Source organism: Myotis daubentonii, chromosome X (genome assembly GCF_963259705.1).
Source record: "Myotis daubentonii chromosome X, mMyoDau2.1, whole genome shotgun sequence".
NCBI lineage: Eukaryota > Metazoa > Chordata > Mammalia > Chiroptera > Vespertilionidae > Myotis > Myotis daubentonii.
The window spans coordinates 101,811,923-101,836,743 of NC_081861.1; the positions used below are offsets into that span (position 1 = coordinate 101,811,923).

Here is a 24,821-nt window from a genome sequence, read left to right on the forward strand (position 1 = left end):
CAGGGCCTGATTCCCTTGTGCTCTAAACCACATTTTACTACATACACTATTATGGGTCAAAAAGATCAACAAATAAAATTTTTTTGGTCTATTCAGAAGTAATCTTTTGGAGAATGTGATATTCCTGCATAAGGAACCCTCAACAACAGGGCACTTGAAATTGCTTTTAATTCAAGTTAAACTACTTTTGTACTTCACAACTTACCTCCAGCTGTTGATTACTCATTGCTGACAGGGCTCCCAAATTGAAAGGAATATAAGGAGTTTGAGAGTTGAAACTGACAGGGGGAAAATTGGTCCCAGTTGGTATGTTGAAACGCATGGTCAGTCCCTAAAAACAAAAAATTATGCGCTTATCCACACTGTGATTTAAAACTTGAAATTCTACATCACCTACTGGTTTAGAATAGAATCCATATTCTCAGATTTAGGAAATTATTAACACCCTTACACACACAAACAAAACACCCTTTTTACCCCAAACCAAGATCTTATTACACAGAAAGCTTTAACCCCTAAAGGTGTACCCTTTTCTGATAATTCCCACAGAATGGAGCAACTCATAATTCTGATGAGACTCCTAACATCACATTAACATTAAAGAAGTTTGGTACAATGAGTTAGGAGTTTAAAAAGAATTCATGTATTAGGATAAGGTTTCCCATGCTCAGGCACATTTTTGCTCAAGTGGGTTGGTGAAACTATTTTAAATGAAGTTGCTGCTGGAGAATGACATTAATGTTCAATCATAAAATATTTTTGTGTTCTGATACACATTCAATCAAAATTTAGACTTCAAAGCACACATGCTAAAACAATGTTTATTCTTTCCTACCTCCGAACTCTAAGCTTCTGTATGTCTGTTACTACAGTGAGGGTGTTGATTGGAGTTAAGTGATGCTAAATATATACCTTTCCACTAATCGCTCAATTCAGCAAGTGCTAAGCAGAAATGGGGTTACTACTCTTTAAGTGGAAAATATCTCCTTCTCTCCTCTCTTCCCACTCTACCACCAAAGGTAGCCAAAGCCTGTAAACAGACTCTGATATCTGGGGACTTCGTTCCTGAAGACTCACCTATTCCAAAAGTGGCCTTTTCTTCCTCAATGCTCTTTCAAATTACTAACATCAAAACAAAAACCAAAAAGCATTTCAAATGATCTACCTTCTTCTCTGCTTCATACTCAGCCCAAGCTGCTTTTCTTTCTTCTTCAGTCAGCTCTTCTTCTTCTTTGTGGTCCAAAAGAGAATCATGCTCGTGATATCCTACAATGTGTTCTTTATGTATCTGAAGAAGTTCTGCAAGTATGGTGTCCTGTTTAAAGGGGTTGAAATAACAGAATTATTTCCTCCCTCTGGATCGTATTTGGTGTACTGTTAGACTAGAAACTAGAACATTGCTGTTATACATATTTTTGATATATATGATAAATTACCTAGAAAACAGTTGCTAAACATGCAACACCAGCCTCTTATGTAAGAATTTCACATTTATATGACATATTTTAGGGAGTTGATTTTTTAATGACTAATTTTCAGAGTTCAAGGTTTTTTCTCCAATTTTTAATTTTTATTTATTTTTTTAGAAAGAGAGGAACAGAGAGGGAGAGAAACATCATCTATCTGTTGCCTCCTGCATGTCCCCTACTGGGGATTGAGCCAGTAATCTGGGCACGTGCCTTGACAGGGAATTGAACCAGTGACCTCTTGGAGCATGGGACAGTGCTCAATCAACTGGGCCACACCAGCCAGGGCACTTTTCCCCTAATTTTTTTACACATATTTTGTGCTTTGTTCTAAGTTCATAATAAATGCTAACACAAGTCTTACTAAATCAGAAATTATATTGGGTGCTTGTGTTAAAAATCATGGCTACTCCTATTTATCCATTATTTAGCAACTGTATTTTCACAATCACTTTAGCTATCAACCACTATGCTAACAAAAACCAACTCTAAATTAAACAGCTACAAAACACTTTAACTGGAACATATAGTCCTTATATTTCAATTGTAGGAAAGTAAAATATAAATTGCACTGTTAAGGACACACTGATATACATTGTTCATCAACTTATTATAATAGTGCCTTTTTTCAAAGTCACAGTGTTTCTTAAGTCAGTCTTTTAAAGTTAAAAAAATTAAAAGCTTAAAAATTGAGATCATTTTTCTGTATTCAATGAGAACACCAAACTTGTGCTCTGTGTAATTATGACTATGAGAGAGACACACACAAAGAGATTGGGTAGAGGGGAATATGTTACTTGCTAATAAAAATTTAATATTCACAAGTTGTTTATTCACAGATAAAAACTTGAATATATAAAAGGCAAATCAATTCACTTCACAAAATGATTTTCCACAGCTTCTGATGCAAGTTCCCTTAAAACATGCTTTCTAAATTGTGAATTTAGTGAAGGAACATAAATAGTTACTGTCAAAGGAAGGTATAGGGAGGTTTATGGCAAATTAAATTTAATTTGTACCTAGTAATTCTTAATGTCCCCATAAAGTTTAGCATAGACAAAGCCTAAACTTGTAAATAATTTTATGTTCATATCTTTAACCACACCTAGAGTATAGGGTCCAACACATGGCAGGAAATCAAATGTCTGTTAAATAACTCAAGATGAAAATTTTAAATCATAAGGCCCTAAGTTTTTTTCTGTACAACAGCAAATGCTGACACTAATTCCAAATATTCTGACATTTGATCTCACGTAAACAACTTTTTATCTTGCTACCCCAATAAGTACCTGAAATAACTACTTCATAATTTCATGAATGGATTCTCTTAATGGATACTGCTGATAATTTAGACTTTATAATTGAGTTTGCCATGTATGTGCTATTTCTTTTATTGAAAACAGAAAACATTAAAAGATGGTACAAATGAGAGGGCTCAAGAAAATCTACTGGTGGGATACATATATGTTAACAGGTTTAGTTCTTTTGAAATGTTAACTAAACCTTTCTATCCCATACCTGTGTAGAAATCTGCCATCAAAGCTGACTTCTCTGGCCTATACCATATAGAACAGGCTTTATCATCACTAGACAGACCTCCAAAGTTCAGAGTTACTGACCAGGAAGGCACAGAGATAGGCCAGTCTGAACTAAATTCTTTTAAAAAATAATGCTTCTTTAGACATGTGTCTCCCATGCTCACTCCCCAAGCATAACTCAAAAAAAGGTATATAATAAAACCAGATAACATTGCCAAATACAATTAGTAAATTAGCTGTTCTACAAAATACCAAATAAATTACAAGGTAGAAATGTTCTACGAATAGTCCCTAATTTTATTTCTGTTTGGCAATGTGATGTTCTTAAACATAGTAAAAAATCATTTCTCTAAGAAAGCAACCTGAAGGAAAGACCAAGAGTACTGTGTGCTAGAAACTGAATTTATTTTCAGCTATGCTACTGATTCTCTCTGTAACACTGGATAATAACAGTCTAGCTATGAATTGAAGTTAAATATGAAATACTCTCTGCTCACATGTGTAACAATGAGAATAGCAGAAATACTCATATATACCTTTTTAAAAAAGGACTAGCTGAGATTAGAAGCTAAGTTTCCTGACTCCTATCCAGTGATCATCTTACCTAACAAAAGACAAACATGTAAATTGACCGTCCTTCCATTACGCTCACCAGCCAATCAGGAGAGTATGCCCGCAGTGGATCCTGATCCAAGCCCCAGCCCCACAGCAGCGGTGCTGGGCTGCTGGGGCCGGAGCCAGCGGGGAGACAAGCCTGCAGGGGGTCCGGACCCCAGCCCCCCAGCAGCAGCGCTGGGCTGCTGTGGCCGGAGCCAGTGGGGAGACAAGCCTGCAGGGGGTCCATACACCAACCCCAGCCCCAGGGCCATGGTGCTGGGCTGATGGGACCAGAGCCAGCAGAGACACAAACCCACAGAAGATGGCCCTGATCTGTCTGGTCTCTATGACATCCACTGTAGCCAGCAAACCAGCCCGATCAGGGGGTGGGATGATTGGCCAACCTTGCAGCCCTTTCCGCCTGCCGGCCTGCCTTAGACTCTCCCATCCCCATCAAGAGCAGGCCGCACAGAGCCTGGACCCTTCCTGCAGCCCTGAGTACCTGGGGCTGAGAATTCTGATGGCTCTGCCCAGAGAGTAGAGGCGCCTGACGGGCAGGGACAGGGACCACAGGCCTCCAGGGAGCACTGCAGAGTTGGCAAGGAGAGGAGATGGGCCTGCGGAGGGGGAAGGAGATGAAGCCAGCCAACATCAGCCCAGGATCCAGCCCTTCTCCTCCAGAGGCAGCAAGACCTAAACCCAGAACCTCAGCCCGAATCAAAAGAGCCCTAGGGAGGCATCAAGAAGCTCTATGCAAAGCTGCACATTGAGAACTAGAGACTTCGTGAGGACCTGACCCAGACCATGCTGCGACTGGCGCAGCTCAAGGTGGAGCTGGAGCGCACCACGCAGAGGCAGGAGCGCTTTGAAGAGAGGCTGGCCCTCCTGGAGCTGGAGAGATTTGAGCTCAGGGCCCTGGAGTATAAGGCTGCTGAGCTGGAAGAGGAGCTGAAGGGCCTGTCCAAACTCCGGGCTGACAATCAGCACCTCAAGGAGGAGAACACGGCCCTGATCCGTGTCATCAGCAAACTGTCCAAGTGACCCCGGAGGACTTGCCCCTGCACCTGCATTTATACAGCTGCTTCTGCCACATGCACACCTTCCCCTATGTGAACACGAGTGATAGGGATGCTGGGGAGTCTCTGAGAAGCCACAGCCTTCCCTTGGGACCTCCAGGCTGGGAGGGGAGGACAGAGCCCCCAGGAGCAAAGGAGGCCATCTGAGGCCAGAATGGAGACGGGAGGCTGAGCCAGGTAGGGGGACCGGGGCTGCAGGCAGGACCAGGAAGGAACCAAGGACCAGGAAGTGCCAGGACCAGTAGCCAGGACCAGAGTGGCCACCCAGAGGTCCCCTTTCATGTGTGCTGCCACCAGTCACCCCTCCAGCCCATGAGCAGGGATCTGAGAATGTGCCAAGAATCACACCGGCCTGGGCCAGATAGGCCTGTATATAGGGTCTGTATGCAATAGGGAGGGATGTCTTCTATTTTTTGCTGACCCTCCCCAAAGCTGTCCCGGGAAGGGGGAAAAGGTATTTTTGAGACAAAGCACAAGCACCACAAATAAAAGTCGTGAAGTTGCCAAAAAAACAAAACAAAAACAAAAACAAAGAGCTGGCCCCACCACAATAGGCCCGCAGCCCCTCTCCATGGCTGCCTGCCTCTGATTGCACCCCCACCCCAATAGGTGGCAGGGCTGGCCAGCCAATCACCTGCAGCCCCTCTCTCGCCCGGCCCCACCCCAGATTGGCCACCCGCCCCGCCCCGATCAGGGGCAGGGCTGGCCGGCCAACTACCCATGGCTCCTCCTTCAAGCCACTGGCCCCTGATTGGCACCCCCCACCTCACTCGGGGATGTGGCCGGCCAGCCCACCAAACACAGCCCCTCCTCCATGGCTGGCCCTGCCCCCAATCAGCCCCCCAAACCCAATCAGGCCACCAGGGGGGGAATTTGGGGGCAATCAGGCCAACGGGGGTGGCATTTGGGGGCAATCAGGCTGGCAGGAGGGGTCAGTTGGGAGCAATCAGGCAGAGTGGTTAGGGGTGATCAGGCAGGCAGGCAGGTGAGCGGTTAGGAGCCAGTGGTCCTGAATTGCGAGAGGGATGTCCAACTGCTGGTGTGGGATCGGGCTTAAACTGGCAGTCTGACATCCCCCGAGGGGTCCATAATTGGAGAGGGTGCAAGCCGGGCGAAGGGACACCACCCCCTCCCCCGCACGAATTTCGTGCACCGGGCCTCTAGTTCCAATATTAAACCTAAAGATAACTACTGGTAATATTTGTTGTATATTCCTCCACACATTTACACTTACACACAAACACACACACTTTTACATAAAAATGGGATTATACTTAACAGTTTAGAAATCTTTTCTGCCTTCATATCTTTCCATGGACATCATTTTACCTCAAATACGTCCTTCATCATTTTAAATATTATTAAAGACATTTAACAATAAGATATTATGTAGACATATTTTATCATCTACCTAATTTTTTTCTCTTACGAGTTTATTAAAACATTTAGGCCACTTTTATAAGTTACCAAATTTGCAATGAAACAGAGTAATGGATACATTTTAATGTATTTCAACCACTAGTTTGTACAATAATTATGCTGATAATTCTCTAGGACTTAGACAAGTACGTTTACCACAATCTTCATTTTTAACAAAGGAAAGACATTACATGAACATTAACTGACTTTCATAGGAGCACAATTCATTTATATAGTTCAGAAGCAGGAAAGCAGAAAGTTTTCTTTCCTTCAAAGTACTGTATGAAGCACAAATAAGAGAAAGAAGATACAGGATTTCTGAAACAAAGTCTTTCTTTTCCCTTTTAAATTAATTGCAGCATACTGTCAATACAAGAAACAGATGATGTGATTAAGAAGGCAAAAAAGTATTTTTAACAGGATCCTCCAAACATTTCTTTGGGAAAAACAGTTTTGCAAAGTCTAGAGTGAGTTACAAAAGTTAATAAAGAAAAATTTCATCTCAATATACAATACAATCGGTGGAGAGATTTTTTTTTTGTTTTTTCCCCTTGAAGCATGCATTTATATTAGTTGCTATAGTAACACTATTATTGAAAACAATACTGGGATAGAATCTATAATCACTAGGCCAACAGTCATCAAAATGAGGTTTAAATTACATCCAAATGTGTACCTTTACTTTTCTTTGTCTAAACTTTATTTTTCCTTAAATAAGTGAGAAGGCTTACAAACTGGGAAAAGCATGGGCTATATTCCACCTAACAACCTAAATTAGTTTAAGCTTTAAAAATGACTAGTTCAATTAATAAAACAAAGTTAATGATAAATTAAAAGTTAAAGTTAATTTATTTAGAAGTTTAAAGTATTTGGCAGGCTGACAAAAATTCCTATCTAATTAATTCTGAAATTCAACCTTGAAAATAAAATTTTTAAATAACAATCAAGGGTTTGCCTGGGGAAAGGGGTGGGGGTTTGCCATGTTTCCAAATATTTTGCTTGCCATCACTTTGAATTTGAGTTCTATAATATCTGGAAATAAAATGTCACTAGAATACTTAAGTGCCATAGGACTCATTAAAAAAAGGTATGAAAAATTCCTTTTATTATCTAAACTAGAGGCCTGGTGCACAAAATTCGTGAAGGCAGGGGGTGGGGGGGTGAGGGGGTGAGTCCCTCAGCCAGGCCTGCACCCTCACAATCCGGGACCTCATGGGGATGTCCAACTGCCCTGCAGGATCAGGCCTAAACTGGCAGTCAGACATCCCTCTTGCAATCCAGGACTGCTGACTCCTAACTGCTCACCTGCCTGCCTGCCTGATCGCCCCTAACCACTCACCTGCCTGTCTGATCACCCCTAACTGCCTCTGCCTTGGCCCCTGCTGCCGCAGCTTCGTCCGGAAGGATGTCTGGAATGATGTCCAGAAGGTCGTTTGGCTGTCCAGTCTAATTAGCATACTACGATTTTATTATTACAGACTAGAGGCCTGGTGCACGAATTCGTGCATGGGTGGGGTCCCTCTGGGTGGCCTGCAGGGATTGGGCTGAAACCTGCAGTCCAATGCTGCCCACAGCTCCTACCTGCCACTCCCACTCATCCCGGCCCCACTGTGCCTGCTGCGGGCTCACCCCCAATCAGTCCTGATTGGGAGAGGCTCGTGCTGCCAAAGCAGTGCTTGCAGCCATGAGCCCTGCATCTGGCACCCTCCCAAGGGATCGGGCTGAAACAAGCTGAAACGGCAGTCTGACACCCCCCATGGGGTCTTGGATTGCAAGAGGGCACAGGCCAGGCTGAGGGACCCCACTGGTGCACGATTGGGCCAAGGAGGGACCACGGGAGGGCTCCAGGTCATGTCTGGCCCATCTTGCTCAGTCCCGAACCCCAGCAGCAAGCTAACCTACCAGTCAGAGCATCTGCCCCCTGGTGGTCAGTGCACATCGTAGCAAGCAGTTGAGCAGCCTTAGCATATCATTAGCATATTACACTTTGGTTGGTTGTTCTGCCCTTCAGTCTATTTGCATATTACCCTTTTATTATATAGGGTGTCTAGATTCTTAGTTAAAAAAAAAATTCCTGGTGGAAAAAGTTTCTTCTTTCAAATTTAAAGATCATTAGTTTCCAAACTACACTGGAAAAAAATTGCAACATATTTGATAACTAGATAGCTATTGAATGAAGTTCACGTACTACCTTATATCAGATTTTCAGGTGAAGCACACATAACCTTTGCCAAATGGCATTTATAAATATATCCAAATCCCCAAATTGTAGATATGAATAAGATAGTGACAACTATAAAACTTCTCACTTTCAGGGAAAGAAAGGGTAGTATTGACTTTGATGAAGGGTAAAAGTCAGAGTCTCCTTTGATAAGAATGTTTTCTATTCAATTTAATATTTAAAGAACTATATTTAGCATTTAACTTTTAAAAATTAATTATCCATTACAACACATGCCAGTCACTGTAGTGTCAGTCTAGATTTTAAATGACTATAGTGGCTTTTTAGAGGTTATAGTTTTTCAAGTAGAGCCTGAACTGAAACTTAATTCTCAGGCTATCTAATCTGGAGTTCATATTATCTCTATACTTTATAAACACTGTTACATCCTTTAACTCAACTATAAGTGTGCTATAAAAAGGAAATAGAAGAAATACAAAATAGGAATGAAAGCAGGTACTTATTTGGCAGTCCAAATTACAACTTAAAGAAAGAAAACATTAAAAGATAAAAGATTTGGCTCAGTAGATAGAATGTCAAGCCCATGTACTCAAGGTTCCCAGGTTCGATTCTGATCAAGGGCTTGTACCTCGTTGCAGGCTCCATCCCTAGCCCTGGTTAGGCACTTGCAGGAGGCAGCCAGTCAATGTGAGAGAGATACATCTGATGTTTCTTTCTGTCTCTCCCCTTCCCTTCCACTCTCTCTAAAAATCAATGGAAAAATATCCTCAGGTGAGGATTAAAAAAAAAAAAAAGATAAAAGGTAGTGCTAAAAAAAACCCCGACATAAATAAGGTCATCTAGAGATTTGTACATAACCAAATCTCTCTCACAATTTATATTCCTTTAAGAGTCCAAAATATTAAGTTTCGTGTAAAAAGCTTGCTCCTGGAAACATCAGCAAATGAAGAGACACAAGTAAGGCATTCTCCTACTTAATTCCCCTAAAAGTATCACAGCTTCAATTTTCCACTGTTTTTACTCCTAGAAATGTTACAAGACATATTTGCATTAGCCAGTCTAACCAACTGAGTAACATACTGTAGGATATTAACATACAGATACTGTGGCACCTAGGTGCCTATATTAATTCAGGATCACTGATCATTCCAATATGTTAATTATGTCCTTCTGAACATGAAAATGGAAAAAGTGAAAGGACATACATACAGCCTTGCTTCCCAGATTTCTCTCTACAATTTCATGATGATATTGCTTAAAATATAAACACCAATATAATTTTGCTAGAATCACTGATTTAGTAAAAAGTAGATCTATGTCAGCCTTCTGAATTTCAGAAGAAATTTTAATGGCAGGATATAGTTAAAATAAAAAAAAAAACCCATATATTTATAACTATGCAAATTGGTAAGTTTTATGTGTGATGGTTAAGATCACAGGCTCTAGTCCTTCCTGGGTAGCTCAGTTGGTTAGAGCATTGGCTCAATACACCAAGACTGCAGGTTCAATTCCCAGTCAGGACACATACAAGAATCAACCAATGAATGCATAAATAAGTGGAACAACAAATTGATGTTTCTCTCTCCCTTCCTCTCTCTCTAAAATCAATCAATAAATTTTAAAAAATCACAGGCTCTAGAGCAGTGATGGCGAACCTATGACATGCGTGTCAGAGGTGACACGCGAACTCATTTTTTTTGGTTGATTTTTCTTTGTTAAATGGCATTTAAATACATAAAATAAATATCAAAAATATAAATCTTCGTTTTACTATGGTTGCAAATATCAAAAAATTTCTATATGTGACACGGCACCAGAGTTAAGTTAGGGTTTTTCAAAATGCTGACACGCCGAGCTCAAAAGGTTCACCATCACTGCTTTAGAGTATTGCTATCTACAACTCTGGGTAATGATGGAAATGTTCTGTGTCTGCACTGTCCAATATGGAAGCTACTAGCCACATGTAGCTACTGAGCACTTGAAAATGTGACTAGTGTAACTAAGAACTAAAATTTTATTTTAATTTATAATTAATTTAAATGTAAATAGCCACATGTAGCTACTGGCTCTTGAATTAGAGAGTTCAGATTTAGAGTATTACTGGGTTTTAAATCCTAGTTCTAACACTTACTAGCCCTATGTCCTTGAGCAAGTTATCTCTGAATCTGTCTCCTGGTATGTAAAATGGGTTAATAAGGCATTTTCCATGTAAAAATTAAATTAGGTATCCCATGTGTTAACATGCAGTTATGCATTCAATTCAGCTTTAGAAAAATCTATAGAGAGGTGACTTGGACTCTGATCCCAGTTTTAGAAAACTGTTGTGATATGTTAAAATATAGAGCTAACTAGGGGTAAAAGGTCTTTTAGACTTTGGCCTGTCCTGGAAATCTGACACATAGACCAGTGTTGTCTGTCTCCCTTATTGCAAAAATAAAAATACAAGAAAATATATACTTAATTAAAATTTTTGTACTGTGAAACTTTTCAAACCAGAAAAATAGAATGGATACTCATATACCTATCACCTAGATTTATTGTTAATATTTTGTCACATCTGCCTTCTTTATTTTTACAAAATATTTTGTTATAAGACTATAATTTCACTTGTTAATGCTTCAGTATAAATCTCTGAAATACAGACATTTCTTATATAACTACAATACCATAAAATTAATAACTTCTTAATTCCCTAGCATCATCTAATACCACACCCATATTCAGATTTTATCAGTTGTCTGCAAAATGTCTTTGATAGGTGCTTTGTTCAAATCAGGTGCTTTTTTCAAATCAGGATCCACTCAAGGTACACACACTGCATTTGGTTGGTGTCCCTTTGTTAACTTTCTTTTAATTTAGTACAGTTATCTCCCTTTCCTTCATTCTGGATTTATTTCCTGATGGTGTGTTTGAACTCCTATCTATCTATATAAAAGCCTAAGCGACCAAATGAATGACCAGTTGACTGGTCGCTATGACATGCACTGACCACCAGGGGGCAGACGGTCAACGCAGGAGCTGCTCCCTGGTGGTCAGTGTGCTCCCACAGCCAACCTCCCAAAAAACTGGGGTAGCAATAACTCATATCTAAAAAAAAAAAAACAGAAGAAATAAAAGGCATCCAAATTGGAAAGGAGGAAGTAAAACTGTCATTATTCACAGATGACTTGATATTGTACATAGAAAACCCTAAAGATTCCACCAGAAAACTACTAGAGTTAATAAAGGAATTTGGCAATGTAACAGGATACAAAATCAACACCCCAAAATTGATGACATTTTTATACACCAATAATGAATTTTCAAAGAGGTGTAGAGGATCTACTTAAAACATAGTCACAAACCCAAAAAGACAACCAAAATGAGGAGACAGAGAAACAATCCCCAAATGAAAGAACTAGAGAAGTCTCCAGAAGAAGAGATAAATGAAGCAGAGGTAAGAAATCTATCTGAAACAGAGTTCAGAGTAATGATGGTAAAAATGCTCAACAGAAAAAAGATATAGTAACTATGAAAAAGGAAGAGTCTGAGATAAAGAATGACATAACACGAGAGAACCAAGATGTCAGCATAGGTAAACACCTATACTTGCTGCCTCTCACAACCACATTAAAATTACAACTAAAAGACTGAACAACTATCATCCAGAACCATGGGAAAGCTGGCTGAGTGGAAGTACAACAACTAGAGAGGTAAAGAAGAAAGCACATTGAGATTGGAAGGAGGTGCAGAGGCGTGGACCGTGCTGGCACCCAGGTGCGCTGCTTTTATAATCAGGAGGGAGATACAAGCTCCCACTTGCTCTGAACTCCAGTTCTGGGCGAGACTCTGGGAAACCCAGACACATATGGGGAGAAACTGGCATCGGGGCAGGAATGTGAGGGCGACTTTCCTTCAGACGGAGGTGCTTGCAGCAATCATTGTTCCTGTGCTATGACCTCTCTGGTGCAGGGCTGACTGGCAGCCACTGTTGTTTGCTCCACCATGGTGATTCCCTGATACCCTGCCCCACCCAATTTATAACCCCACCCAAGCTGTGCACAGTGGCTTTTGCATATGAATGGCATGTCCTTTCCCAGCCTAAAACCTGTCAAACAAGCTGCAGCTGGGTCAAGGAGCCCCAAAGCTTCCAATAAAAGGCCCAAGGCCAGCACTAGCACCAGCTTGCCTTCCTTCACAACTGGGCCTTGCATGGACACTTCCAAACCTGATACAAAGAAGAGGAATCTTCAGATCTCTCTGTAGCTCCTGTTGGGTGGTCCCAGGAAGTGGCTGACTTTGCACCTCCCTGAAGACCCAAGGGACAGTGTACCCTGTGGTCAGTGTTTAGACCATACCAGATTTCAACTCTTCATATCCGTAAGTGACACACTCAAGGGGAAGACTCAGTGAGCACCAAAGCCCCACTGAAGCAAGTCCTGATCCATAAGGGTGTCTCCTGCACAGCAGTCCTCTCACTGTAGTCGCAACTGGTCCTCACAGTCAATTAGCTTGGAGGTCAATTCCCCACAGTGAAACCAACAGCAATTAAGGCTCAACCACAACCAGACTGTGCACACAGCTCACAAAGGGGTTCACCAAGAGTGTCCACCTCAGGTGACTGGGGAGATTCGGCCACTGGCCCCTATAGGACACCTACTACACAAGGCCACTCTATCAACTCAAGGAGACTTAGCAGCTACCCAATACATAGAAGCAAACACAGGGAAAGCAGCAAAAATGCGGAGACAAAGAAACATATCACAAATGAAAGAAATGGAAGGAAGCAAAATACTGGCTATAGAGTTCAAAAACCACAGTTATAAGGTTACTCAAGAATTTTCTAGAAACCTCCGAGGAACTTAGCGAGACCTTCAAGGATCTTAGTGAGAATGCCCCCCCCCCCAAAAAAAAGGTAAAGGACCAGTCAGAAATTAAGCATACACTGACTGAAATAAAGAATAATACACAGGAATTCAACAGTAGATTAGAGGATCTGGAGAATCAAGTCAATTATTTGAAATATGAGGATGCAAAAAATACCCAACCAGAGGAGCAAAAAGAAAAAAAGAATCCAAAAATATGAAGATAGTGTAAGGAGCCTCTGGGACAACTTCTTCTGGGGGGCCAGAAGAAGAGAGAGAGCAAGATATTGAAAACCTATTTGAAGAAATAATAACAGAAAACTTCCCCTACCTGGTGAAAGAAATAGACTTACAAGTCCAGGAAGCACAGAGATCCCCAAACAAGAAGAATCCAAAGAGGACCACACCAAGACACATCATAATTAAAATGCCAAGAGAAAAAGACAAAGAGAGAATCTTTTTAAAAATATATTTTATTGATTTTTTTAAAGAGATGAAGGGAGAGGAATAGAGAGTTAGAAACATTGATGAGAGAAACATCGATTCAGCTGCCTCCTGCACACTCCTCACTGGGTATGTGCCCGCAACCAAGGTACATGCCCTTGACCAGAATCCAACCTGGGACCCTTCAGTCTGCAGGCCAATGCTCAGTCCACTGAGCCAAACTGGTTAGGGCAAGAGAGAATCTTAAAAACAGCAAGAAAAAAACAGATAGTTACCTACAAAGTAGTGCCCATACAATTGTCAGCTGATTTCTCAACAGAAACTATGCAGGCCAGAAGGGAGTGGCAAGAATTATTCAAAGTGATGAATAGCAAGGACCTACAACCAAGATTACTCTACCCAGCAAAGCTATCATTTAGAATTGAAGGTCAGATAAAGAGCTTCACAGACAAGAAAAAGCTAAAGGAGTTCATCACCACCAAACCAGTATTATATGAAATGCTGAAGGGTATTCTTTAAGAAGAGGAAGAAGAAAAAGGTAAAGATAAAAATTATGAACAACAAAGTGACAACAAATACATATCTATCAACAAGTGAATCTAAAAATCAAATGAATAAAAAATCTGATGAACAGAATAATCTGGTGAATGGAACAGACTAATGATACTCAGAGGGAAGAGGGTGTGGGGGTGTGTGGAAAGAAATTAGACAAAGATCTTATATGCACGTATGCATTACGTAAGGACACAAACAAATAGGGGGCGAGGGCCTGGGGTGGGATGGGAACTGGGTGGAGGGGAGCTGTAAGGGGAAAAAAGAGGGACATTTGTAATAAATTCAACAATAAAGATTTTAAAAATCCAGGAGGACAGCTTAAGGGAGCTGTGGGACAATGTGAAACATAAGGATATTAGAAAAGCAGGTGTGCCAGAAGAGGCAGAAAGGGAGAAAGGAATAGAGAAGAAATAATGGTAGATGACTTCCCTAACCTGGTAAAGGAAAAAGTCACACAAGTTCAGGAGGCACAGAATTCCAAACAAGAAGAACCCAAACAGACCCAAACCCAGACACATCATAATTAAAATGCCAAAAATTAAAGACAAAGATAGAATCTTAAAGGCAGAAAGAGAAAAGAAAACTGTTACCTACAAAGGAGTTCCCATAAGGCTGACACCTGATTTCTCATCAGAAACTCTATAGGCCAGAAGGGAATGGCATGAAGTACTCAAGGTAATGGAAAGCAAGGATCTGAGACCAAGATTACCATATCCAGCAAGGCTATCATTCAAAATAGACAGTCAAGCCCTAACCGATTTGGCTCAGTGGATAGAGCGTCGGCCTGCGGACCGGAGGGTCCCAGGTTCGATTCCGGTCAAGGTCATGTATCTTGGTTGTGGGCACATCCTCCCTAGGGAGTGTGCAGGAGGCAGCTGATTGATGTTTCTCTCTCATCAATGTTTCTAACTCTCTATCCCTTTCACCTCCTCTCTGTAAAAAAATCAATAAGATATATTTAAAAAAACAAACAAACAAAATAGACAGTCAAATAAAGAGCTTCCTAGACAAAAAAAAGTCTAAAGGAGTTCATCACCACCAAGCCAGCATTACAAGAATTGCTAAAGGGATTGCTGTAAAGGGATTGCTGAGAAGAAGAAACAGAGAGAAACCTTGACATACAGAATTAAAATGAATATAAATAAGTACCTCTCAATAACACCCCTAAATGTAAATAGATTAAATGCTCCAATCAAAAGGCATAGGGTAGCTGAATGGATACAAAAACATGACCCAACTATATGCAGTCCACAAGAGACCCACCTCAAAAGACAGGATGAAAGTGAAGGGATGGAAATGGAAAAGAAAAAAAAGCTGGAGTAGCAATACTCATATCGGACAAAATGACTTTAAAATGAAGGCCATCACGAGATAACAAAGGTCACTACATAATGCTAAAGGGATCAATCCAACAAGAGAATATAACCCTGGTAAACATATAAGCACCCAACATAGGAGCACCTAAATATATTTTTAAAAAAAAAACGAATATTGATCAACAACTATTTCCCTAAAATATTTGTTGACTTTAGCTCCTTAAGTTTTTCTTTGTGTTATAAGGTGATACAATTGAATAAGATAGAGAGCAGCACTTTAATTTTCATTTTATTTTTTAGAGAAAGGGAGGGAGGAGGGAGGGAAACAGAGAGGGAGGGAGGAAGGGAGAGAGAAACATTGATTTGATGTTCCTTTTATTTATGCATTCATTGGTTGATTCTTGTATGTGCACTGACCCAGGAGCATACCTGTAATCTTTGAGTAAGGACCACACTGTAATCAACTGAGCTATGTGGCCAGGGCTCGAGTAGCACTTTAAATAAAAAACATTATGGTTAGTCCATTAACGAGTCTTTATTTTTCAGTTTGTGAAGGGACAGAAGCACCCCTTCATTTAAAAAAATTACTACAGAGGTATCAACTGGCTATAAGGTAGGCAATTCTTCTAAAATCATATTATTATTTAAGGGAAAAATCCTTGAATGTTAGAAAGGGTAAAGTTTCATAAACAAATGTACAGTGACATCATTTGAAGTGATTATCAATATGTATTATTTGAACATTATTATATTCCTTCTTGATTATAATTTATTTCTAGGGGATTTCAAACTTCAAACACCTGTCTCTTATGCAACCTAGCTGAAATTACTGCCTCTGGCCAGCCCCTAAATGTCTTTTAATCTTCTACTAATCTGTGATGCTAAGCTTAATCTTCTCCTAAGGATCGGACCTCATATGACTCCTGTGATATTTAATTCTATATTGATTTCAGGTAAATGAATTGAGTATAATAGCAATATTAATAATAATTATGGAAACAAAATAGCAGCCAATATTTGAGCCCTTACTATGTGCTAGGCAGTGTACTTTATATGGATTACTTACTACTCCTTTGTGAGGTAGGTCCTACTATCTTCTTATCTTATTGAGGGAAATGAAGCTTGGAAAGCTTATGTGTCTTGCTAAGATTATACCCTAAAAAGGGTGGTTGGTAGGTTTACTTGGGAAAGGGACAGGACTTAAACCATTTGCTCTTTTTACTTGGCATCAACCACCCAGCAAACACTGAATAGATTTTTTATAACTTATAAATAAATAGAATTAAAACAATTTCTGTAGAGTTTATTATGATTTCTAGTGATCTGTTCTTATTCAGATTTATGTCAGTGAATACAAATATATAAACTTGTTTTAAGATGCAGAGAAGTAGGAAGCAATGACATTAAACCTCATATATACTTGCATGGCTCCTTAGAGGTACATGCCAACAAAAATTGTGGTCATATGCCACCATGTGGTTAATATGCTATAGGTTACTTGCCCTACAATTAAATGGGTCCTTTTGAACCTTTATTGTCAAAAGTAAATGTATGCAAATTCCTGAAATAGGTTGATTAGCTATTTTACACTTCACATCAAATTATTTTAATGAAATAAATTTCTCTCTAATGTTAAGTTTGAATAAGGTAAAGCCTTATATTACCATCTGCTGGCTTATAAAACTGTACAATAATATCTCTGTTCAGTAAACTATGCGTTGAGTTTTCAAAACTTGAATAAAGGACTAAAGACAAAGGGAGAAAATTGTACACAACATCAGGGTGGAGGAAGAAAAACCTAAAACCTCACTTTGGGTACTTTAAATCTTCATTTGTTCTCCCTGTAATTACCAACACACAGTCCACATTTAAAAAGACACGTGTAGTATAGTGCTAGAAAAAGGAAGAGAAAAAAAATTTCTATGCCAGTCTTATTGACTTTCATTTTCTTAATAAAGGGTACAGAGCTTAGGCTATATTCCCACTTAAGCATATTATGAAATATGACCTTGACCAAAATGTTCTTCTCTGATATCTGTGTAATTCCTAAGTTTATTAACAGAAAAGGTACCTGCCCTAACATAATTTATATAAACATTACCATATGTTAGATATTATCTTAATATTTTAACAACAGTTAAGAATTACTCAACAAATCTATATCACTAGAAATTTGTGTTAAAACTATTCATAAGTTTAAATCATGGCATAGTTTCAAAACAGCAGAGGAATATTATTACCCTGAACAACTAAAGATATGCACAGACTATTGGTAGACACGATTTGGTAGATCCTAAAATCAGTATATGTATTAAAAAATAGGGTCACGAAAGCAGCAGTACCAACAATAGCAAAAAAACAATGTGAGGATTTAACAAAATATAATTCATAGGATGGAGTGGTGAATAGAGCTAACATAGCTGGTTCAGTGTACAGAACTGAGGACCCAAATTAAAGCTCCAGTTCCCTACTTTTCACACACCTGCTATCACAGACAAATCACTTCATTTCAATTTTATTGCTTGCAAAAGTAAGTCTAATTCTAACACCACTTTCAATGATCATTAAGAAACAATAAAAAGTCATTAAATATCACTGTAAAGGTGACTAGAATTTTGAAACAGGCCATATGAAAGTGCTAGCATTGTATAATTCACTACGGATGAAAGAAAAGGAGCAAAGAATAGCATTCTTGACTTTAAGTAGCTGCAAAAGTAAAAAGACAAGTTAATAAATTGAGCCTGAGATATTAAATATAACTGAAAAGTGGAGAAGCAGAAAAAGTAAATAAGAACAGAAATAAAGGAAGAGGAGTTATATAATAATGACTTAAAGAGGAAGTGATAAGGCAGAAAGATATATCAAGTAAGTTGAAAATAAAAACCTTCAGAACTATCAAAGGAAAATGGGGGAAAATACTCAAAAAGGCATGCAATTTAATCATTTTTCAGATAAACAGAAATTTGAGGGGGAAATGAAAATGTATCTTTTTTAGCAGTCTTTCATCTTAAAAATTATATATAAAAAGGAAGGTGTTTGCAATTGTACCATAATAATAGAACCCAACTTTGAAATGTCTTTAAGAGCAGGCTGAAATACCAAGAAATTCCTCACTACAAATATCAAAAACACCTATTTGTACCCATTTTCAGAGAGGACCAATTTTCAAATTCTTGTTAAAGGAAATATAAATCAAATAGTAGTGGACAGAGTTATATAATATTCTAAATATAAGTCTAGGAAACAAAGTCTCAACATTTTTTAATTTAAGATAATTTTAATGTTGACATTATTGCAGGACTCCCTCTATCTCCCCCCCACCCTTTTTAGAGTACCTACATTGGGCCTGGTACTTCTCTTATCCCAATGCTACCATCTTACTTTAGGACTGTATATTCCCCTCTCCTCTGGATAATTTTAATAGCATCCAAACAAGTATCTTAACATCCAGTTTATTTTCTCCAATCTATTCTGCACACTAATACAGAAAGTGATTTTTCTAAAATGAAAATTTGATGTTGGCCCTGTGCTTAAAAATCATTAAATAGATCCCAAACATACAACACAATGTACAAATTCTTTAACTTCTATGGTCAGTCTTTGTTCTCACCTCTTCTCACACCCACCATTACTCTACCACTACTTCTTTACACTCCATTATGTTTACCTACTTGAGACTCCTAAAATTCACCATGCTATTTTATGCATGTTTTTTTTTCTTTGCTTCTGTTCTTGAAGGGCCTTCACCTTTTACCCTCATAGCAATGCAAACAGCTACCCACTTCTATTTTCAACATCAGTCAGTTCCCCATCCCAAACTTTTCCAAGAAAGAACCAAAAATTCCTTCCTTGGTGCCTATACTGTTATCTATTATAGAAGCCATAATTTTTATTTTTATATTTATTTGCCTAGAAGTACACTCATTAGACTACAGGTTCCTTAGGAGCAGGAACCAAGTCTTAATTATCAATGTATACTTAGTAACTAGCATAATATCGGCACAGCACAGATACCTGAAAAGTTTTTAATCAATGAATGAAAAACTAAGCTACATTATTTTAATTATTTACTGCCTACAGATTAAAAGCTAAAACCTATTATCAGTTATTGAATTATATCAATTATTTTCTTGAAATTTCTGATTTATTCCATAATCATTACCCTATCATATGTCCTCTTCTTGCATTTTACTGCCCAGCTAATTTTTCAAAAGCCTACATTCACATACAACAGCACCATTCATAAACTTATAATGAATACTATTTTAAATTCAAATACCTTCATTTACTTTCCATGACTCTCCATAAGCTGGCCCCACCTTACCCATCCAATTTCAACTCTTCATCTGGCCAATTTATTCATCATACCTTATTTCTCTGGTATATAAATAACTTACCTTTCCTTTTGCCCAAGCTGTTTTACACCTCATTCTTTCCTAATATAATTATATACTAACCATCCTTTATGGGCCAATAGTCTGATTTTTTCCATTAAAACTGTACCTGAATGCTCCATCCTCTGTTTTTTAACCATATACAGTAGGCTGTAGATCCTCAGGTTATGTAGGAGATCCATTCCTACGGCACGACGAGATTTTTGCCGTAAGTTGGAACCCACCTATATAAGCACCTACGTCACTCACATGGAGCACATAGACAGCAGTAATGAAGTGAAACAGTAAAAAAAATTTAAAAGAAAGATAACAATTCCTGACCTTTACTTGTGGTACATAAATAATAAAAAAACATAAAGCACATATGTGCATATGCCAAGATGATGAAACTTTTTTTTAATAAATACTATAAATGGGAGATGGCGATGTAACCACAAAACGACGTACATCGAGTCCAACATAACCCGAGGACTTTCTGTACAGTAGTCCACCCTTATCAACTGGAGAGATGTTTCAAGACTCCCAGTGGATGCCTGAAACTGTGGATAGTACCGAATCCAATACATACTATGTTTGTCCTATACATGCATGCCTTTGATAAAGTTTAATTTATAACCTAAGCACAGTAAGAGAGTAACAATGATAACTAATAATAAAATAGAACAATTACAACAATTATGTGAATGTGGTTGGTCTCTCAAAATATTGTATTGTACTTACCCTTCTTCTTTTAATAATGAGATGAGGTTAATGACTTAGGCATTGTGATGTAGTGTTAGGCTACTAATGACCTTCTGACAATATATCAGAAGGAGAATCATCTGCTTTGGGTTATCCTGGATCATCAGCCTTGATAAAATGTTGATTTTGGGGGGAAATTTAATATTTTCAGACCATGGTTGACCGCAGGTAACTGAAATTGCGGAAAGCAAAACCATGAATGGGGGGGGGGGGGGTACCGTACTATGGCAAAAACATTCAGTACCTTCATTCTTTGATTTTTGTGGTTAATCCTTACTCAAGGATATTTTTCCCATTGATTTTTAGTGAGAATGGAAAGGAAGGAGGGAGAAGAGAAAGAGAGCGAGCGAGAGAAAGAGAAAGAGAGAAACAGTGACATGAAAGAGACACACTGATTGGTTGCCTCCTGCACAGGCCCCGACCAGGCCTGGGATCAAACTCCCAACCCAGGTATGTGCACTTGACCAGAAATCAAACCCACGGACCCTTCAGTATGTGGGGCTATGCTCTACCCATTGAGTAACACACCAGCCAGGGCTTAATTCTTTAAAAAAATGTTATTTTTCTCTCTAAAAGTGGACTATCATTACTTCCTTCAGGTAAATCTCCTATATTTCTTACTGCATTCCCTTTTAAATCCTGACAAGTTTAGTTATTCTGATAGGTAAAGAGCATTATGGTATAAGTACAGTGTTTCTTAAGTATTTTTAAGAAAATATTTAAAGCCAGCATGACTCAGTGGTTGAGCATTGACCTCTGAACCAGGAGGTCACAGTTTGATTCCCGGTAAGAGCACGTGCCCAAGTTGCAGGCTTGATCCCCAATGGGGGTGTGCAGAAGGCAGCCAATCAATGATTCTCTCTCATCATTGATGTTTCTATCTCCCTCTCCCTTCCTCTCTGACATCAATAAAAATATATTTTTTAAAAAGCAGTAACAGCCTCTCTTTAAATTAAATCTTACGTTGCAGCCCAATATATAAAAGAGATAAAAGGAGTGAATGAAACTGATTTAAAGTGCTGCCTATCTGGCCTTTCCGTACTCACTGAGCCTTATGGTAGCTCTGGACCACCTCTGCAGATCTCCTGGGGGCATCTTGGAATACAATTTGAAAACTACTGGGTTAAATTTTAGCTCTAACATGTATTGGCCATATACCCTTGGGGAATCACAAACTATCTAACTTTCAGTTTCTTCAGATACTATATATGTATAAGAAAGACCTTTGTAAACTTTATAGCTTCCTATAAGTTTGAAGAATTTACAAGCCATGAGCTAAACTGGTTATACTATAAAATCTTAACAGTTATCTCACACAATGGTATTTTCTGTGAAATCATTCTATATTTTAAAATCCAGCTTTATTTAAAACAAAATGCATTCTACATGCTATTCAATTCTAGGAATCCCAGGTCCTCTGCCTTATTTCTTATACTTGGAATTAACTTTCTAATCTCCATTTAGGGGTAATAAAATATGATACTTTCAAGAGTGCATCTGCCGAAACTGGTTTGGCTCAGTGGATAGAGTGTCGGCCTGCGGACTGAAAGGTCCCGGGTTCGATTCCGGTCAAGGGCATGTACCTGGGTTGCGGGCATATCCCCAGTCGGAGATGTGCAGGAGGCAGCTGATCGATGTTTCTCTCTCATCGATGTTTCTAACTCTCTATCTCTCTCCCTTTCTCTCTGTAAAAAATCAATAAAATATATTAAAAAAAAAAAAGAGTGCATACTTTCAAGTTAGGCAGACTTGGTTTGAAGGCCAGCTTCACCACTAATCTACACTAATAAAAGACAAACATGCAAAATGACTGTACCTTCGCTATGCCTTAAGCCACACCCACCAGCCAATCAGAGTGACTATATGCAAATTAACTCAACCAAGATGGCGGCCAGCAGCCACGGAGCTGGAGCAAGCAGGAGGCTTGGTTGCCCCAGTGATGGAGGAAGCCAAGCTTCCCGCCTGCCATGGCCGGCTCTGAGCTCCACTCAAGGCAACAAAGTTTCAATTATAGAAGATAAATAAACCGCAGATACCTGCTTTCAGCTGGCCATGGTCACGGAGCTGGAGCGAGCAGGAGGCTTGGGTTGCCCCTGGCAATTGAGGAAGCCAAGCTTCCCACCCTGCCCTGGCCAGCTCTGAGCTCCACTCAAAGCTACAAAGTTTCAATTATAGAAGGTAAATAAATCCCAGATTAAAAAAAAAAAAAAAGGAGTGGCTGGGAGCTTATGTCTCCAGGGCACCTGGCCAGCCTAAAAACGGCCCTCAGCCCCTCACCCACTCTGGCCAGGAACCCCAGTAGGGAACCCCCGACCCTAAAGGGGGTGTGGCTAGCCTGAAAACAGCCATCAGCCCCTCACCCAGGCTAGCTAAACCTCCATGGGCTGAGGGTCCCCACTAGGGGGGAGGGGTTGACCAGCCTGCAAACAGCCATCAGCCCCTCACCCAGGCTGGCCATACACCCCAGTGGGGACCCCTACCCTGAAAGGGGTGTGACCAGCCTGCAAAAAGACATCAGCCCCTCACCCAGGCTGGCCAGGCACCGCAGTGGGACCCCCACCCTGATCCAGGACACCCTTCAGGGAAAACCAGCCAGCCCCCACCCATGCACCAGGCCTCTATCCTATATAATAAAAGGGTAATATGCAAACTGATCTTAACAGCAGAACGACTGGGAATGACTGGTCACTATGACACACACTGACCACCAGGGGGCAGATGCTCAATGCAGGAGCTGTCCCCTGGTGGTCAGTGCACTTCCACAGGGGGAGCTCTGCTCAGCCACAAGCCAGGCTGATGGCTGCCAGCACAGCGGTGGTGGTGGGAGCCTCTCCTGCCTCCTCAGCAGCACTAAGGATGTCCGACTTCAGCTTAGGTCTGCTCCCTGCTGGTAAGTGGACATCCCCTGAGGGCTGCCAGGCTGCCAGAGGGATGTCTGACTGCCAGCTTGGGCCTCATTCCCCAGGGAGTGGGCCTAAGCCAGCAGGTGGACATCCACTGAGGGGTCCCAGACTGCAAGAGGGCATAGGCTGGGCTGAGGGACCCCTCCCCCGAGTGCACAAATTTTTGTGCACTGGGCCTCTAGTCTTACCTAATAATAGACAAACATGTAAATTAACCATACCTTTGCTACACTAACCAGCCAATCAGGAGAGTATGCAAATTAACCTAACAAAGATGGTGGTTAATTTGCATACGTAGGCTCCAAGCAGTGGAGCGAAGCTTGACAGCCCCAGAGCCAACGGAGCAGTGAAAGCCTCATGGCCGCAGGGCCAGCTCTGGCTGGAGCCCAGCCAGAGCGAAGGCCTGGGTGCTGGGTGCTGGAGGAAAACCAGTGCCAGCAGCCAGGGGAAAGGAAGGCCTATTGCATGAATCTCTTTGTGCAACAGGCCTCTAGTCCTATCTAATAAAGAGGTAATATGCAAATTGACCATCACTCCAACACACAAGATGGTCACCCCCATGTGGACACAAGATGGCCACCACAAGATGGCCAACAGGGGAGGGCAGTTGTGCGTGATCAGGCCTGCAAGGGAGGGCAGTTGGGGGGGGCCAGGCCTGAAAGGAAGGGCAAGTGGGGGTGACCAGACCTGCAGGGAGGACAGTTGGGGGTGACTGGGCCATCAGGAGAGGGCAGTTGGGGGAAATTGGGCCAGCAGGGAAGCAGTTAGGCATCAATCAGGCTGGCAGGGGAGTGGTTAGGGGGTGATCAGGCTGGCAGGCAGAAGAGGTTAGGGGAAATCAGGCGGGCAGGCAGGCAAGCGGTTGGGAGCCAGCAGTCCTGGATTATGAGAAGGATGTCCGACTGCCCATTTAGGTACAATCCCACCAGGGTCCCAGATTGGAGAGGGTGCAGGCTGGGCTGAAGGACACACACACACACACACACACACACACACACACACACACACCGTGCACGCATTTCGTGCACCGGGCCTCTAGTTAAGTTTATAAACTTAATTAAGTTACATAACCTCTCCAAGCCTTAATTTCCTCACCTCAAAAATGAAAAGAGCACTGTCAGTTTTGCAGTTGCTGTTGGATTAAGGAAGATAATTTGAACAAAAGAGTAAGAAACCCATAAGTTAACTATTATTTTCCTTTTGGAAAGACCTTTGGAGAGTTGAAACACTTTGTGCTAATGTAGCATTTAATAATCCTTTTCCTTTTTATTCTTGAGCAACGGATAACAGCACCAAAATCAAAATACAATAAAGTCTATAAATGAAAAAGTATGACATATTTGATG

General features: G+C 40.4%; 1 protein-coding gene across 10 annotated transcripts in view; it reads right to left on the reverse strand.

The window, feature by feature from the left end:
- Nucleotides 1–24,821, reverse strand: part of ATRX (ATRX chromatin remodeler) — a 284,022-nt gene that overhangs the window by 5,929 nt on the left and 253,272 nt on the right. For all 10 annotated transcript variants that reach the window (XM_059679370.1, XM_059679369.1, XM_059679366.1 and 7 more), the window contains 2 exons: nucleotides 1,166–1,315; nucleotides 206–331 (listed from right to left, as the gene is read on the reverse strand). In XM_059679370.1, coding sequence (XP_059535353.1) covers nucleotides 206–331; nucleotides 1,166–1,315 — 276 coding nt within the window. The remainder of the gene's footprint in view (nucleotides 1–205; nucleotides 332–1,165; nucleotides 1,316–24,821) is intronic.